General features: G+C 37.6%; 2 protein-coding genes across 11 annotated transcripts in view; both read left to right on the top strand.

Annotated features, from left to right (window-relative positions):
- The window catches only part of LOC122087024 (BTB/POZ and MATH domain-containing protein 4), a 13,920-nt gene extending 10,260 nt beyond the window's left edge, over positions 1-3,660 (top strand). Inside the window, exons 4-5 of one of the 2 annotated variants that reach the window (XM_042655984.1) lie at positions 2,864-2,912; positions 2,990-3,131. In XM_042655984.1, coding sequence (XP_042511918.1) covers positions 2,864-2,883 — 20 coding nt within the window. In that variant the 3' untranslated portion in view covers positions 2,884-2,912; positions 2,990-3,131. Of the gene's footprint in view, positions 1-2,863; positions 2,913-2,989 lie in introns of both variants that reach the window. The other variant, XM_042655983.1, reaches the window with a different exon arrangement.
- Positions 3,661-5,033: 1,373 nt separating this feature from the next.
- LOC122086496 (phosphatidylinositol N-acetylglucosaminyltransferase subunit C) lies at positions 5,034-12,831 on the top strand. Of its 9 annotated transcripts, none has more exons than XM_042655333.1 (6): positions 5,034-5,250; positions 5,325-5,392; positions 6,592-6,916; positions 7,007-9,573; positions 9,766-9,856; positions 11,082-12,831. In XM_042655333.1, exon 6 carries the CDS (start codon positions 11,188-11,190, stop codon positions 12,097-12,099), a length of 912 nt encoding a protein of 303 aa, XP_042511267.1. In that variant the 5' UTR covers positions 5,034-5,250; positions 5,325-5,392; positions 6,592-6,916; positions 7,007-9,573; positions 9,766-9,856; positions 11,082-11,187; the 3' UTR covers positions 12,100-12,831. The 9 variants fall into 9 exon arrangements, with proteins under 9 accessions (XP_042511267.1, XP_042511266.1, XP_042511270.1 ...); XM_042655332.1 differs by having other exon boundaries at positions 7,007-9,666; XM_042655336.1 differs by having other exon boundaries at positions 5,034-5,151; positions 7,007-9,856.
- The last annotated feature ends 5,255 nt before the right edge of the window (positions 12,832-18,086 follow it).

The following is an 18,086-nucleotide window of genomic DNA, read 5'->3' as shown; positions in this document are numbered from 1 at the left end:
GGGGGTTTGGAATTCTCTCATGATATGCTTTCCTCAGTGGGTCATCCAGGAAACAAGTGCCCTATTGTGTGTTTGTATTTGATGTTTAAATCTACAATATTTTAGGGAAGGGTTGGGAGCAGTAGGCAAAGCTTTGGCCTGTGTAAGTACGTGTAAAACCTCTAGGCAATGGCCTACAGCAAGAACGCATCAGGTTGCCTAGGTATTATGAAAATGCAGGAGCAGCGCCCAGCTGCAAAGGTTTGGATATTTCCATGACTGCTCTTGGAGCTTACTTTTGGATTGTCAAAATTTCTGTTTTGCATGACATATGTTTCATTTGAAAGGTTATTATCTATCCAATAAGAGCAAGATCTTGCAATTCCAATTTTTATCAGGAGAGTTATGGCAAACTCAAGGATGTTGATTTTCAATGGCATTTTTCATTGAGGAAGTCTTATTAGATTAGGTTTCTATTACATGTTTTGTTTAATTTAGCTAAATTTTCTTTTATTGACTCTTAGTTTAATCAGGAAGGTTTTGTGATTAGAGACAATGGAATTGAGCGCTAGGGTATTGGTATTGCTATTAGCATAGAGGAAGAATTGTGGGCGATTGTCCTTTATTGCTGTTTTCTCAGGGTAGTGGCCTGGTGATATTGCTGTTTCGTTCTTTTGGGGGGTTTATATCCCTTGCCTGCACCAGAAGGTGCAAGGTGCATGCTTGACGTAGTTATTGTTTTCTAGAAGCAGTGCCAGTTCTTGTGGAGTCGTTAGTTTCTATCTTATGCTACTGAGGGGCTCAGGAGCATATTGGTTTTTGATATTCCTGTATTGGAGGTTGTTCTTTGTGCAACACTATTGGGGAAAGAGATTTTGGAATCTTGTCATTTCCTGTTGGAGGTTATTGATCACTGCCGTCGTAGTCTCGCTTAGAAATTGTGGGAAATTTGTCATACATCTCATCTTCAGTGACTTATGCCATCCAGAGCAAACTTAATTGAAGCATCACAATGTTAAATTTTGAGGCTGCTTGATTGGAAATCAAGGCTACTGAGCATTGGCCTATTCTGAGCCAATATTTTGCTTGGCTCAAATAGTTTTTATGCCCCCAACTCTTGCTTTAAGGTCTGAGATTATCTCAATCCCTTGGTTTTGAGAATGTGATTAGTTCATCATGATCAATTGGGTTTCTGTTTAACAAAAAGCAATCTCTGCCAATAGGCTAGAATTTAAATTTTTAAATTTGATGTTTCTTCCTCGTGAATATCACGTTAGACCTTTGTTTAAGCCAATTGCATTGCTAAAATAGAGCTTTTGAGTGGAGTTGTATTCAGTTTGTTTTATTACCACCTTCTCCCAGCTTTGTCCATTTACATCAGTTCCCTTTTATTTCATGTCCTCTGCTCCCGCTTTCTGTTCTTCTGTGTGAGGATATGCATATATTTCATATATTGATAAAAAGGAAGTGACCAAATCATTTATTTGGATGCTGTTGAGGCAAGTTCGCTTGGTTACTTCTAAAGAATGTTTTCTGCTAGTTTTACAAATTGAAATACTTCTGTGAAGTATGAGTCCTAATCCGTTAATTTGTTATAAAATTGCTGATATTTGGAGAGATAAATATAGTCTTGTAAGATATTCTTACCGTTCTTCAAATGGGGAAAAATGTAGTCTTGTAAGATCTTATCAAGCTTCTTATACATACCCTGATAGAAGTCATGTTAAGGATCCACTCCACTTAACGGGAGAACCCAGGGTGGGGTCGTTGAAGAACCTCGATGGTCGCACTCCTATCTTTAGTCCCACCTAGTAATGGATTAGGCACTAGCTGATCATAGATCAAAGAAGTAATGGCTGAGCCCCTATCTGAGTAAGGTGCAGGCCCTTACTGAGTAGTGGGTTGAAAACATTGGATCGACTGACCCTTTCATCATTGGTTCATTCACTGGCTCATTCGTGGGACATTTGAGTTTGCTAAGAGGCCCACGGAGCAGTATAAGCCCTGTCAATCCACCCAGGGAAAGAGTTGAAAGCTGCTGCTTTTACATGTAAGGCTTAAATGACTACTTGACCAAATCCACAGGAATTTAGGCATGAGAATTAACCGCTCTGCTCTTTTTTTTTTGAAAAAACAGAGAAATTCCTGCTCTAGCCACCTCGTCTTTGGAACAAACAGCTCAGTGTTTGCTTCAATTGAACCTTTATGGCTTAACTAGTTGACGACATCCACAGGAATATAAAGAAGAAAAATACCTGTTCCACGTTGAAGATAATGAGCATGGAACTGCACTCCCATAGTATTATGTTACAGTTGATCAAACCTCAGTCACAGCAAAAAGTAGTCCACTCTCACACTTCCCTTAAGTAGAGAATCTTCTCATCAGTAGGCACCACAATTCCTTTATTTGTAGTAATTGGTTCACTGTAATAGAAGGAAGGATCTCTGTGGTATTAAGTTTGTCTCATTCTGCTGTTTTGCCACCTATTTGGGTCAGCTAATAAAGGATATTTGTATTTTGCGAAGTTGCACTGTGTTGTGTGATACTTTCTATGGTGTTACTCCATCTTCTTCTGTTCAGCCTTAGATTTTAGAAGCCTGACTAGATAATGTATCTATCATACTTGCATGATCATGATGGAATTGATTTTTCAGGATTGCATGATCTTCTTGTGTGATCTGACCCCTCTGATTCGATCTCTATTCTACCTTTTTGTCGTTTAATTTCTTTTTATGATTGCTGTTTGTCAATACCATTTATTTTAGGCTAGGTGGAATTTAAGTTGGATCATCTTTCTGAAGAATGGACACAAAAGTAAATTTTGACGAGTCATAATTCAGCTATTGCTGCATGTTATGTTTATTAAGTTATTTCATTCTTCAGGAACTCCCCCAAGTAATTGAAAATTCGGGAACCGAGAATGGAGCCTAAGGTTTCGATTGATACTGTTAGCTATGTTTCGTGCATATTTTCACTTCTTCATGCTCTAATTGCCAAATCTCAATGCAGCCGTCATTCGAACAAATGGGTTTGAGTACCTCAAAGAAAATTCTCCGGCTTTGCAGTCAGAGATCCTGAAGACAGTTGCAGGGTGTGAGGAGGAATGTAGCAGTGGTGGGAAGAGCCGCAGTGTGTGGGCCCAGCTTTCAGATGGCGGTGATACGGATGGCAGGAGGGTTAGACAACGGACCTGATATAAGGGTGAAAAGAGAAGTCTATAGCGAAAACTTGGTTCTTTTGTAAAATGATGGAATTTTTTTTTTTTTTGTGGGGTGGGGTGGTAAGAGAAACACCTGAAGAAGGAAAGAATGAAAAAAAAAATTGCCTACGTCTTGAATCAGTCCTTGGTGATGTGTTTAATGGATTACAAGGATGATGGTGTGCAGGCAATGAACTAGATGTTGCAATAGGTTTTTAACGGCGGCTGCTGACATTTAGAGATAAAATTAGGGATTGTCCATTGCTCTCCTTCATTCATTTGAACTGGGAAAGCTTGCTGCTTCATATGCACTGACCGAGCAGGGTGTGCAAGTCACCAAAGCCCCCTGCAAACGAGGTAGACACAACAGAAGAAAACCTTTATCCGGATGGACCAAGAACTTTCTTTTCAATTTTTTCTTTTGTACATTCAGGAACCTTTACACTTTGAAACATGATAACTGGGTCCATTTTCTTTTTTCCTTGATTTGGGTGGTTGGTGTTGGGAATGAAAATTTGTTCACCGACACGGGCCTTTACCTTGCTGTCCCTGCATATGGTTTCTCGATTCCGGGGGGAGAACTTTGTTAATTGCTGATAACATCATCAGCAAGGATTGAGCAGAAGGGATTCCCAGAGTCTAGGATCACCATAAGAAGGTCATCAATGTGAGACAGAGGGTCTCATACAATTGCGTGCAACCTTTGGAGCAAATCCGGAACACAGTTGGCTAGAAACTTCAGAGCCCTGACTTGAAAGGAAGACCACTTGAAAAAGAAAAAAAAATGGTGTGTTTTACTAAAAGGGTAAAAATGTAAATGACTAATGTCAATAAGAAAATCTTGTTACTAATTATTATTATTATTATTATTATTATATATTTTATATTATATTATATATATATATTTTTTTTATCTCTTGGGTGCAGTTACTAAATATTAAAGTAGGGTGTTTATATTTGTTGACATACAGTAATATAAGATATATTGGCATTTTACCTGCCAAGCCAATGAGGGGAGGGAGAGAAAGAGAATGCATTTTATTAGGTGTTAGTCATATAAGATCACATGGAATACTGAGGAACCGAGCGTTATAGAGTTTATGGAAAGGTGTGTTTTTTACAAGTAGTGTGCGCGTCTTTTTCCCTCGTTTTGCGAGAGAAAAGTTCCTCCATTCGAGTAGTAGTTTGGAAAAGAATATACTTAGGCCGTTTGGTAGTGTTCATAAAAAACGTTTCTAGCGTTTTTGAGTGTTAATAGAACCAAAAAACGCAAAAAACCGTTTGGTATTGTAAAGCTCTGTTTCGGTTTTTTTGAAACTCAAAGTACATAAAAAACGAAAAATCTGGGTTTTGACGAAACACCCCGCTCCCTGTTCTGTCGGTGGGTTTCGTTTCAAAATAAATCTGTTGAAACAATCGTTCCCGACAGTCCGCGACATAGAGAGGAGAGCAGTGGAGAGAAGCCAAAACCGTCTCAGCTCTCGTTCTTCTTCTTCCTCCAACCTTCGTTCCTGACGGTCGGCGACAGAGAGAGGAGATCAGCGAGGAGAGAAGCCAGAACCCATATCTGAACTTCCGAAAAACCCATCTCAGGCAAGCATTCTTCTCGTTCTTCTTCTTCCTCCAAACGGAGTTTCTGGAATTTCCGCGACAGAGAGAGGAGATCAGCGAGGAGAACCCGCCAGAACCCATATCTGAACTTCCGAAAAACCCATCTCAGGCAAGCATTCTTCTCGTTCTTCTTCTTCCTCCAAACGGAGTTTCTGGAATTTCCGCGACAGAGAGAGGAGATCAGCGAGGAGAACCCGCCAGAACCCATATCTGAACTTCCGAAAAACCCATCTCAGGCAAGAAGTGATCTCGTTCTTCATCTTCCTCCAACCTCCGTTCCCGACGGTCGGCGACAGAGAGAGGAGATCAGCGAGGAGAGAAGCCAGAACCCACTTCCCTCCTTCCGAAAAACCCATCTCAGGTCTCCATTCTTCTCGTTCGTCTTCTTCCTCCAACCTTCGTTCCCGACAGTCGGCGAATCCAGCTTGTTCCAAGAGACCTTCCGAAAAACCCATCTCAGGTAACTTTATATTAGATCTCCTTCTTCTCGTTCTTCTTCTTCCTCTAACATTAGTTCCCGACATTCCGCGACAGAGAGAGGAGAGCAGAGAGGAGAGAAGTGCGAACTCAGCTCGTGACCCCTTCCGAACCCAAGATCTCAGGTAACTTTTGCGCCTCTTCTCCTTCTTCTCCTTCTTCTTCTTCATCTCTTCTTTTCTTCTTCTATTCAACCTCTTCTTCTTCTTTATGACAATAAGCACCAAAGTAAAATCAAAATTTTCCAGTATCCATAAAAACCGACTCTCTGAGATAATAACCATAAATTAAATTCACAAACAACTCAATAATACCAAGAGAAAACAAACACAGAAATCCACAGCTATCACTTTTCGTTCCCATAAACTGAGTTTTTATATCAATGTTAATGCAAGACTTCACTAACTGATTGCAGTTGTAGTGTTTGGCCCTTCCAGTTTGAAGGTGTCATGAGAAAGTTTGCCTGGTTTTGTTGGGTACCTGAGGTCTTCTCAATGGAGGCTTTTTAGTGGTCAGGTTGTGCACTTCTAGCAGGGTTTGTCGTTTAGGGAGCTCAGTCTGTCTTTGGAGTTGCCACAACTTTTAGTTTGCTTGACCTACGCAGCCTTCCCCTAAAGCCTTGTTCCTCAATTAATAAATCTAGTGTGCTTTGAATCTATCAACCTTTTGTGAGTGCATGTGTGTTAACTATGCTGGTGGTTTTTTTCCTAGTGAAATGCAGAGTTCTGTTCTAATGTTCTAATGCACAATCTTTTGAGTTACTTCTGTACACCATGCAATCCAAGCATAATATTGCCTTATCCTACTTAACCAGATAGAGTTAATTCAATTACTGTTGTTTGACTCCCAAGGTTGAGACTGGAGTTTCATAGGATAAAATTTGATAGTTTCCTTTAAATTAGGACAAGGGTTGTCCCCAACCTGAGCCAAACCAGCATAGTGATCAATTCATGCTCATTGACTGAATGAACTGAAAGACAGTTTTCCATCATTGACAGACTTTAACAAAAAAGAATTGGAAGGGTTAAAATCTCTACTAGTAATGAAAAGTTTGACAATCTAGAATTAATTGTCAGACCAGTAGAACATCAGGCAATGGAAGATAGCTTCTTTATTATTTTAGCTATGCTTGATATCTTTGTTATTTTCCTATAATTGATATCTTTGTTATTTTACCTATGCTTGATTTCTTTGTTACCTTGTTTGGTTTTATTGGTCTTTCCATTATCTCTCTCCAAGATAATCGTTGTTATTTATTTTTTTAGTGTTCAGCCTTTTTTTTTGTCACAATATGCTAACTTTTACATTAACTTATAATGCCTAGCTATTATGTCTGGAAGTAGTATCCCTGCTATTAAGTGGTCAGAATTTGAGACCACTGTTCTCATTGAAGTAATGAAAGAAGCTGTACAAAATGGTCACAAATCCGGTAATTCATTTAACAAAACTGGATGGGAGAACATTACAAAGCAATTTCAACAGGCTTTAAATCGTTCAGTCGGGAGAGAACAGTTACGCAATAAGATGAACAAGTTGAAACAAGAGTATCAACAGTTCAAGAGACTGCTTGACACAACTGGATTTGGGTGGAACCAATGACAAAAGCAGTCACAGTTGATGATGAGTCCGTATGGGATAGGGCAATACAGGTACCCTAGATTTCACTAGCTAGTTGAATTATTTAAAAATTAGATTACAATGACTAGTACATATACGTGATACAATTACTGCTTATGCAGGCAAATCCAGGTTGGTTGAAATACAAGAAGTATGGACTAAACAATTGGCCAGATTTGAGCATGGTATTTGGGGATGCATATGCTACAGGTAACTTAGGGGTTGCCAGTGCTCAAGATTTTGATGACATCGAAGCTGTTAATACAGTTGATATTGAGCAATTCTCTCACTCCCCCAGTACCCCGGTGCATATAAGCATGAATGACCCCTTCCATGAGGATACTCATACTCCAACTCAGACCACCACAAAACGAAGCCTTGATAGGACACCTACGGGGGGTGTTTAAAATGCTATGGTCCAAAGTGCTCTTGGCTGATAAAGTAACTTCTTAACTGATGTCTTCCCCCAAATTATTTAACTCTTCCGCAGATTATTGCGGCTTTTTGCATCTACAATCATGTTTTCTTACCAGATGAAATTATATAGTTTAATTTTTTTTTAATGTTAGAAGTTATATGCAATTGATTGTTGTGAATTTTAGGCTACGGTCTCCAAAGAATTTGGCACATAAATTAGACATTTAAAAGTGTACTTCATGCATCTAAATATAAAATAAAACAAAATCATCCAATCACACACTAATCGTGTACTTTGATTCTTAGAATTAGTGTTCCTTGAATTGGATTGAGTATGGTGAGGTATTCCTCAAAAAGTAAATAAATAAATAAAACTGAATAAATACATCAGAAAAGCTCAAATTTTGCAAACAATACCACTTAAAAGTAGAAAGATTTAGAAGTCTAGTCATATGTGCTCCTGCATCAAAACTCACTTCCCAAAAACATGATGAACTCACTATAAAATCAACATGAAACAGTAACTCCAAAATTTGGTTACAGTGGATTTGGCCTTCCTTTACTTGATCCTATTCTCATGTTCTTCAAGATTTATAACATTACAAACTGTGGTCAACTCTTATCGGATATTTGAATACTTATCATGTGGATCGGAATTGTTGAGGTGGACGGGTCAGATTCAAAGAGAGGACTCTCCTACCAACTCCGATCTTGATCCCATACAACCCGATCAATTATCTGAAACCCCAAAAATCCTCATTCTTGATCTTCTTCCCCTTTACCTTATTTTGAAACCTGAAATCCTCTATTACCTCCCTCAGTCTCTGAAATCGACTCACTGTAGAGGCTGAATGAAGCTCTTCTCCTCCATTTTCTCCCGCCGAACCTCTGTTCCACCACTATAGCCATCACGACTAGAAAACACAAACCCCAAAAACCCCTGAAAAGGAAACCCAAACACCCGACGCAAAACAGAGATCGACACCGATAAGCTATTCCGAAACTCTAAAAAGGGACGATGATAACATAAACGCATCCTCCATGGACCATTAAGCAAGGAAGCAGTTGATCTTAATCCACCTGATGGCCGGCTCTGCCATTGAGGCAGTGGCGCAGCGGAAAAAAAAGGTAAGAAATCAGCTAGAGGTTCTACATTCGGTTCCACTCTGAAACGATTGGGAGCCTTGTTGTTGGGTTGGATTTGAGGTTTTAACTTGGGAGAGAGGGAAGAGATAGGAATCCTTCCTTCCAGATTCTCCCCATTTTGTCACTTTGCTGTTCTGCCTTCTTTCTACTATCTACCGTATCTGAGATCTCCTACCTGGCTGATCAATGTGTTCCTCAATACAGTACGTGATTTCATTACCATCATACTGGAGAAAAAGGCTCTTGCAGGTTTAAAAACTTCGTTACAAATCCAAGCAGTTGAATTGATTTGATGTTTCCTCCATTTTCTTTCCTAATGTATGCAATCGTGTGCTTCTTTTCATTTGTATGCTCCCTCTCTTTGCGGTAGATTTATTGATGTAGTGGGTTTGGTTTCAACAACTACGTTTGTGTTAGTGGAGTGAATATGACCATAATTACAGGTCCAATTATATTGGATGAAGCTGTTGCAGCCTCAGAGGACCATAATTTCCGTACCAGGTCTTAAGTTCCAGCTTGCACTTCGGTTAATGATCAAACCATGTAGGCTCCTTTTGGAGTCCTTTAGAAGTGGTCCTCGAATTTCAGCAGATTGGCAATCTGTTTGCCACATCACAGATTTTTTTTTTTTTTTTTTTTTTATGTAATTTACATTTCTCATGGCCTTCTTCATTGTTACTTGATAAGTGTTCAAAGTAATTGATTGTTTATTGATAATTGTTACTTGACATGTTTGATTCAAAGTTCAAACAGATTCCTTGGAAGTGTCCTATAATTTATTCTGAGATCGGAATGGATGGTTTGAATATAATATGTAGGTAGTTGAGACTTGAGAGCCTAGACAAAGTGGTGAATTTATGTGTGTACATTGCCATATTTTTTGTCTTATATTTTTCAAATCTAAACGTTTGAAACCTGTATCTTCTGTTTCCTATTTTTTGCTGCTCCCAAAAATTTTGACTGATTTTTTTTATCTTCCTGTTTAAAATTCTGAACCATTTTAAACACCCCCCGCGCGTTTAACTAAGTACTCTCGACCTCAAGGGGAGAATGAAGACAAAGAGAAAAGAAGAGGGTGTCGCTGATTACTTATGAAGTATCAGAGACGGAAAAGAAGCATGACATGGTTATGTCTCTCCATCCATCCTTCTTCCTCTTCCCTATCTCTGGCAATAGCAACGTTTGTTCTGCTGCTGAAATTATTCTGGCAGAAGCAATGGTTGATTTTCTGTTATCTTCTACTTCATCCTCTTTCTCTCTCCTTCCTTCCTTCCTTCCTTCCTGTGGTGATGCCTGATAAAGTTATTTCCCTCCTCAGGTTCGGACAGAGCTCGACCTTTTTGTAGCAGGTTGTGGCAAGAGAAGAGAAGAAGAGGAATTTGAATTACAATATTTCTCATCTTCTCTAGGTAAAAAAATCCGAATTGGTACTAGCATTAGTATTTTAACCCTCCCCCATCCCCCCTCATCCCTTTCTAAAACTGATTCTTGCTATCTCTTCCAAAGTTTTTGGATTTAAAATTTTCCCTCATGCTGATAATTTGCACTTCTCAATTCTGTCGCTGGTGGACATCTGGGATGGGACATGGGAGGGGATTTCAAATGCAGACCTTCGAACAATGCCACGGAAGGTTCCTATTGGCCAGATCCAAATAGAACAACCACTTTAAAACCAATCTGCTTTGCTCTAGGGAAAATTTTACAGACCCTAGCAGTATACTTAGTTACTGAAGAGGGATTATAATGTTCTCTTTTGTAGATAACGTAGGAATGTTAATCTGCGGCTCTAAGGTTGGTGAATAGACAATAGTATGGTTAAAATCTAGGGTTTTAATATGTCACGTACTTGATATAAAAATTACCTACACTCAACCCTATCTATTGTGATAGTGATATAGATTGATATTTAATCATTTAGGGTTATGAAATCCAGTATGCACACATTTTTTTTTTTGCGGGTGGGATTCATAATCTTATCTTTTGGGTTTGATCATGCATTTTCCATTTTGAGGTTGACTCCTTCTGCTGAAGGGGTAAGGTTGACTCCTTCTGCTGAAGGGAAATGTTGCTGTTATATGTAAATAACTAGGGCTTATCTCCCTAAGCATGCTTGCTGAGGAAGTAAGTATTCAAGATTTTGTTAGAGCACTTCAAGTCCTATTTGCATCCTTGGTTTCCAATAATAGTTTTATTAATTTGTGACAGGATTTCTCATGTCTGTGGTTGATCACATATCCAAGCCTGACAATTGATGTACTTGTCACTGCATGGGGGCAATCTGAGTTTAGGAAGAACGAATTCTAATTTTCTCTCAATTTTTTGGCACAGTTTACATAATTTATATGTTTCTGGTGTCGTCTGTTAGCAATTTGATTTGTTAAAGCTTAATTTAGCTCTATAAAATTCAGTGCCAGAATTTACAAAACTGGAATTGTTCCCCAAACCATATCCTCTGGCTGTAACATAAACATTTTTCATTTTCAGCATCAGATGGGATCTGGGTTTATCTGTCTTTGTACTTTTTAAAGGTTTCAAAATTTATGGCCTTAACTATAGTACTTGGATTTATGAAGATTTCTTGAACATGACAATTTCAATTTGCATTTAACCTGTTCAAATTGGGACATGCTACAGATAAACACTGAATTGTTGGAGAGCTCGAGTGAAGTTTAAGTAGTGCACTACACAGTGAAATTCAAAAAGTCCAAGAAACTTTATCTGCAATCGATCAGTGGCTCTGATGGAGACCAAGGTTGAAGGGAACCAATTGCTAAGTCGGCCTAAATGGAGAAAAGTGGCATATGGCGGGATGCAACCAGGATATGATGACAATTACACTGATGAGTCTTTCCTTGAAGAAATGGTCATGAATGCCAATGTGGTCAAGCGGGACATGTTGAAGGTGATGCAGGATTCTGTTTCCATCTCTCAGTATCTGTGCATTGTTGCTCTTGTAGTCTGTGTTTGGACTTACATGCTTGGTTCCACCATTGATGTGGCTTCTCTCATGCTGCTTGATGTGATCCTTCTGGGAGTAGGCTTCTTAGTGCTCCTCACTACTACAGAGAAGGTCTCCATTAATCTTCTCTCTCATTATTTTCTCAATGTTGCTTTCTTTGTAAGTGGGTTGTATGTTTTGGCTCCTATTTACCACACACTCACTAGGTCCATCAGCTCTGACTCCATTTTGGCACTCACAGCATCACTTCTTGTAGTCCATCTCTTTTTGCATGACTACTCAGGGTCCACAATAAGGCCACCTGGGGCTTTGAACAATCCAACCTTCACTGGCAATGTCTCTTTAAATGCTTCTATTGTGGCTTCTGTTTTAATTGCTTCTCGCCTCCCGTCGAGGCTTCATGTGTTTGCCATTATGCTTTTCTCCTTGCAGGTCTTCCTTTTTGCCCCACTGCTTACATATTGTATCAAGAAGTACTCCTTTAGGCTGCACCTTTTGTTTTCTTTTTGTTTGATGACTGTGACCTTAGGGTTGGTTTTCACATTGCAACGGCTGCTGTTTGCATTTTTACTAGGTCTTTTGGTATTTGTCACGGTTGTCTGCCCTTATTGGCTTATAAAGATACAAGAGTACAAGTTTGAGATAAATGGTCCTTGGGATGAAGCAAAGCTTTGTTTTGATATAACAGAATGACATATTGTTTTTGAGCTTCAGAAGTTTCAGAAAAAGCTTCAGATTAGCATGAAATTCAGGCTGTCTGGTCACCTATGAGTTCTTAGTTGAGGCTGGCCATTTGCATTGCGCATTTTTGTATTGTGTGCAATGATACCTTGCAATCCATTGATCACTGGTTCATAGGCCATATTCTCAGAGAAAAATGATCAAAGTTCTTTGAACTTCTTGATGTTCAGAGCATCAATTCTTCCCTTGGCTTCCCCAGATATGATCTGGACAGGTTCCAAATTCAATTGTAAAAATGTTTCTGTTACAGAGTGTTTATTAATGTCATATTGTTTGCATCTGACCGAAAAAGGAAAATCATCCAGACCTGCTGGGTTGCCTCTGTTACCATTGAGAAAATGTTGATGATATTCAGTTTCCATTCTGAAGCTAGGCTGTACAAATGGTTGAGATATTATTCTGATGTGCTATCCTGATTCGGGTTGTGGAAGGACCATCATGAAGCAGAGTAAAAGAGAACTGCCTCTGCATCTGGATTTTTTTTTCTTCTAATTCTTGACTCTGATACATCAGTAGATTTGTAAATTTGAGCCTTATTTTGATTAAGGCTATCTGTAAAGACATGCCAAAGGCAGCATTTTTTTTCAAGGTATTCTATGGTTGACCACAGTTTGTAATGTTATAAATCTTGAAGAACATGAGAATAGGATCAAGTAAAGGAAGGCCAAATCCACTGTAACCAAATTTTGGAGTTACTGTTTCATGTTGATTTTATAGTGAGTTCATCATGTTTTTGGGAAGTGAGTTTTGATGCAGGAGCACATATGACTAGACTTCTAAATCTTTCTACTTTTAAGTGGTATTGTTTGCAAAATTTGAGCTTTTCTGATGTATTTATTCAGTTTTATTTATTTATTTACTTTTTGAGGAATACCTCACCATACTCAATCCAATTCAAGGAACACTAATTCTAAGAATCAAAGTACACGATTAGTGTGTGATTGGATGATTTTGTTTTATTTTATATTTAGATGCATGAAGTACACTTTTAAATGTCTAATTTATGTGCCAAATTCTTTGGAGACCGTAGCCTAAAATTCACAACAATCAATTGCATATAACTTCTAACATTAAAAAAAAATAAAACTATATAATTTCATCTGGTCAGAAAACATGATTGTAGATGCAAAAAGCCGCAATAATCTGCGGAAGAGTTAAATAATTTGGGGGAAGACATCAGTTAAGAAGTTACTTTATCAGCCAAGAGCACTTTGGAACAAATCAATAACTGATAAGGATTTTGGAAAGAAATTAACATACAGCAGTGTGGTGCCCTTGACACTCAAGTTGGGATTTAACTAGTTAAAAATATTCAATGGCATTATACATTTATATTTCTGAGTAATGTATGAAAAGAAAACAAGGAATCATAACGATAAAGCGTCTGTTGGTACACAAGTTGGGGCAGAGACCACTATTAGATGGTGCCATGTCTGATGGTCTAAAAATTGTTCAAACCAACCTCAGCAGATGAATTGATTTGCGCAACATAAATAAATAAATTAGTACCATAAAATTGTTGAAATTGACTAACCAAAAGAATTCTTTTTATTGATCATTCATATTAAAGAGGAATTCTGTTTTTGTTTAACTTCTCATTGTGGCCTCTTGAAGTCCTAGTCACAAATTTAGTTATGATTACATTTCTCAAATGCTGGATGCCTGTGTTTTCCTATTCTGCTTTAAATGTGATACTGTTGAGATGATTGTTGGTTGTGACTCAGGGTGTGATTTAATCATATTTGGAGAAGAATCAATAGACTTGGAGCTAATAGAAGGTAGCTGGGGTCCTACTTAGCAATGTTACTGATAATTTGATGTCCTGTGGGTTATGGTAGAACACATTGATACCCTTATTAAGAAGGTTTAGCATTCAAGGGAATAAATTATACAGTTTACTACAAAAAGAAGTGATTCAGTTGCTTCTCCCAAAACAATGGAACCCTCTAAATTGTTCCTGAAGATTGTAGAGAAAGTCAAAAGGTAATGGGATAGAAGTTCATGCATTTCCTGTCCGAAAAAGTGGCAAGAAAAGATAAAAGCTCTCCAGTACTGTTAGAATGTCCCCTTGATCAAATATGAGGCATTGTTGTTGTGTGCAAAACCCAAAGAAAGCCTACCCAAGAACAACTCCCACACATTTCTGGAAAAGCCTATACACAATTAGAAGTGAGTAAAAATCTTTACATGTGGTAGCTAGTGGTAATTGTGATAAAAAAAAAAAAAAGGGAAAGCAAAAGCAGTGGAAACCCTTACAAAATCCATTAAGGTTTTATTTTTTTGGGTATATAATGCAATTAAACTTTAGCAGTGATCTAGTATTGCTGATTGCTTCACCCACCATCTGAACTTTTAATCACCAATGCTTTTATAATCAGAGATGATTAGAATGTGTTGTCTTTGCCCCCCATCATTCAAATTATTATTATTATTATTATTATTTTTTCCTTTTTTGTTGAAATTGTAGTATGCTAATTAGGAACCACCAAAGTTTGATTGTCTACTGGGATGGACCCACCTTGAGAAAATGAGAGTTAGCTCATTCACTGTTAATTGCTGTACTGGGTTTGATAACTATGATTAACTTAGCCAAATTCTATTCTAAGAAGAATAAACTGTGCCAATAATTTTGGTTGACCCCACAATAAGTATAATGGAGGAATGAGATGATGGTTGTGTAGGTCAGGTTGGTAGCTTTCCATGAAAATGATTCATGTAACACTCTGGAGTGTTGGTCTTGTTGCTGAACATCCTCTTTTCCAATCTGTATCTGTATCTTCAGTAGACCCTATAGGGATGAGTAGAAGCCAAGCATTTCTATATTCTATAATATTATTATGAGATAATGAGATTGAGATGTTTTTGTTTTGTTTGTCAAAAAGGTTAACTAGGACCCACCAAAAGTAAGGTTTTCCTCTTGACAGGAATTACAAAAGAAAGTGTAAATACCCTCTACAAGGTTGTCCTCCTTACAGGATCCACCAAAAGGAAGTATGAATCCCCACTACTTTTTTTTTTTGGTAATGGAAAAAGGGTGGTTCGTGGTAGTGATCATAGCCCTCAGGACAAGCCCCCGTATGGCAAACAGTGTTTCCGTAGGACCAATGGGCGATAGTGGGGGCATGCTAAGACTCGAACCCATAATCAGCCGACTCGAGCAGTGATGGGTTGAGGGCATTTTCACCACTAGGCTACCAACCCCATTGGTATGAATACCCTCTTACCATACTTCATTCCTTTTGCCATCTAATCTATTCCTCTTTGGAAGGGAATTAAATGAAACCTAATGCTCTAAAGACAGGTCAATTCCCATTTGAACTACTGTTTCCATGGTTCTTCCATTGATCAATTTGATTATGAATACTGATCTTTGTGTTAATAGATGACAATAAGAGAATTATATTATAAAATAGAGTCATCACTGAAGGCTGGGGAAGAGGATCATTGCTTGGGTAGCCCTTTTTTTTTTTTTTAATTTATTATTATTATCATTATAACAGTTAAGTTGCACTATTGCTACATGTCTGTCAGAGGTTTAAATCTTAAAAAGCCTTCACATAAGGTTGCATATATTTGCCCCTCCTAGACCCTGCAGTAGCGAAAACCTTGTGCACTATGTTGTTGTTACTATAACAATAACTTCCTTTTGTTGTATTGTATGTAGCTTGGATGGTTGCATTGTTTCTTGACATGCTAGCCGGAGACCCACAGCAAGAGCTGTATTTTATATTTTCTTTTTGGTTTCCCATTGCATAAAATATTGAACTGTACATGTGATCTGTAAACTATAAGTTATCAGAAGAAAATTCTATAAAGAGATCTATGATGCCAAAATTGATTCTAATTTGTATTCTATACTTGTATCAGGCATTATTCTTTATGCTTTATTGGAGAGAGAGAGAGAGAGAGAGAGAGAGAATAGGATAAGATTTCTGCATTGCTGTAGCTGCAGATGGATAATAGAGAAAATCAGATTCAAAATTATATAATGTGAATTGAATCTAGACTGTATGGGAATTCATTCCAAGCACAGATTACTTATCTCTCTCCCAGAAATTTAAAATAATTAAAATATAAATAACCAATTTAAAAATAATATCTTCTGACCTTTCAATGGCAGGGAATCGAAGTATCTTACTCGGTTCACCGCGTACCAGATTTTCTTGACCCCTGATGAGAGAATCTATAAAAATTTTATTGGCTAATGGTTTGGCATAGAAAATACCATACCAGTGGCCAATGCGAGAGTGCACTAGAGTATATTCATCGAGAATCAAAATGATAACATTATCTTCTTTCGCATCCTGCATATTCTAGATATTTAGTAGCCTCTTTATGTTTTTAGTGGGTGAATAATCCGAAGAAAGAAAGATTATTTTTTTTGTTCGTTATCGATTAATAGAAACTTTTTCAATTTTACAATTCTGAGTCAAAAAGTAAACCTCAATTATACGTAATCACACTTAACCCTTATAACAGATCAGTCACCAAAAGACCCGATCAGAAAATAATTCTCCTTTATTTTGTCCAACATACCCATATAAGATTGTAATATAGGGAAGAACCATGTGACGTGGAAAGTTGATGATGTAAGAACCACGTGGACACTTTCTGAGTGGTCTGAAAACTGGCCAAGTGCTTCGTCACGCCAATAATTTACAAGTAACTCTCACGAATAATGAAGGGAGAGAATTTTCCAGGTAGCGAACTTACGTGCACGCCAATGTGTGTGGACTTCATTTCTTTGTTTCCATCTCAATTAATAAAGTTGATTCAACCTTCACCCGGATTGACTCCGGACCAGATGAACTGGTCGGCAAAATGGTGGATGATGGATCCACATGTGAACCCATTAACTGTCTTTTGTTAATTACTCCATTAATTAACCTCTTGTATCCAGGAGTGTTATCAAACAAAAAAAAAAAAAATTGTATGGTTTTACTGATTGATCAAACAAATCCAAAAAAAAAAAAGCAAGGAGCAGTGTTTCTATCCTGGCTAATATAGAGACGGTTCTCTCTGTGGGCCTTGGTTCAACCACGTGGTAGGTCAGATAAGATTGTAATTTTGTAGATAGATGAACCATGGGTTACCGTTCATATGTTAAGTTTCAGAAAAAAATGAAATATTGAAAAATTAAGGATAATAAAGTGAACGAAGACCTATGGAGGCCACAATAAGGAAGAGGGACCAGATCCATTTGAAAGGAGCCAGAAAATGTAGGGGCAGGCCAAAGATGACTATTAACGAAGTGGTCCGAAACGATATGCAAAGTGTAGGGCTCGAGTATGACTTCGGATAGAGTTTCGTGGAGGGTAATGACCCGTGTTGTCGACCCCCTATAGAGAATGTTTCCATTATGCGTCTTTCTATACTGTTGTACCTTCTTCTATTATCCCCCTAATTTATTCTTTTTAACCTCTCTTTTGTTTTTTTACTTTTTTATTTTCTATATCGGATCATGTAGTTGACCCCATTCAGTTGGGATAAGGTTATGAATATTATTATTGTTAAAAGTGAACGTCGATAAATGGATGGTTGACAAATATAGGGATGCAAGTGCATATATGGAGGTATTTGATGGAATTCGAGCCTGGAAATTGACAAATGACTAATCAAAATCACAATGATGCATGGAAATTCCTTATGCAAAATTTTGACTTTAACTAGATGATGACATGCACATATTTGTTTACCAAAATTTAAATTTTCAAATGAACTTTATTTGCCGATATTATCATAAGTGTATTGAAAAGTGACACATTTTTTTCTTTTGTATTACCTTTTATTATTCCTAAAAGTTTTTTAAATCAAGAATAAAAAAAAAATTAATATAATTTAAAAGTGATTTATTCTTGTATTATTATAAAAAACTATTATTGTCTTGCATCTTTTTTGAATACACATGAGAAATTATAAGATTACTAGATCAACAAAAA

Source organism: Macadamia integrifolia, chromosome 8 (genome assembly GCF_013358625.1).
Source record: "Macadamia integrifolia cultivar HAES 741 chromosome 8, SCU_Mint_v3, whole genome shotgun sequence".
Taxonomy (NCBI): Eukaryota; Viridiplantae; Streptophyta; class Magnoliopsida; order Proteales; family Proteaceae; genus Macadamia; species Macadamia integrifolia.
This window is presented reverse-complemented; position numbering and strand designations above follow the sequence as displayed.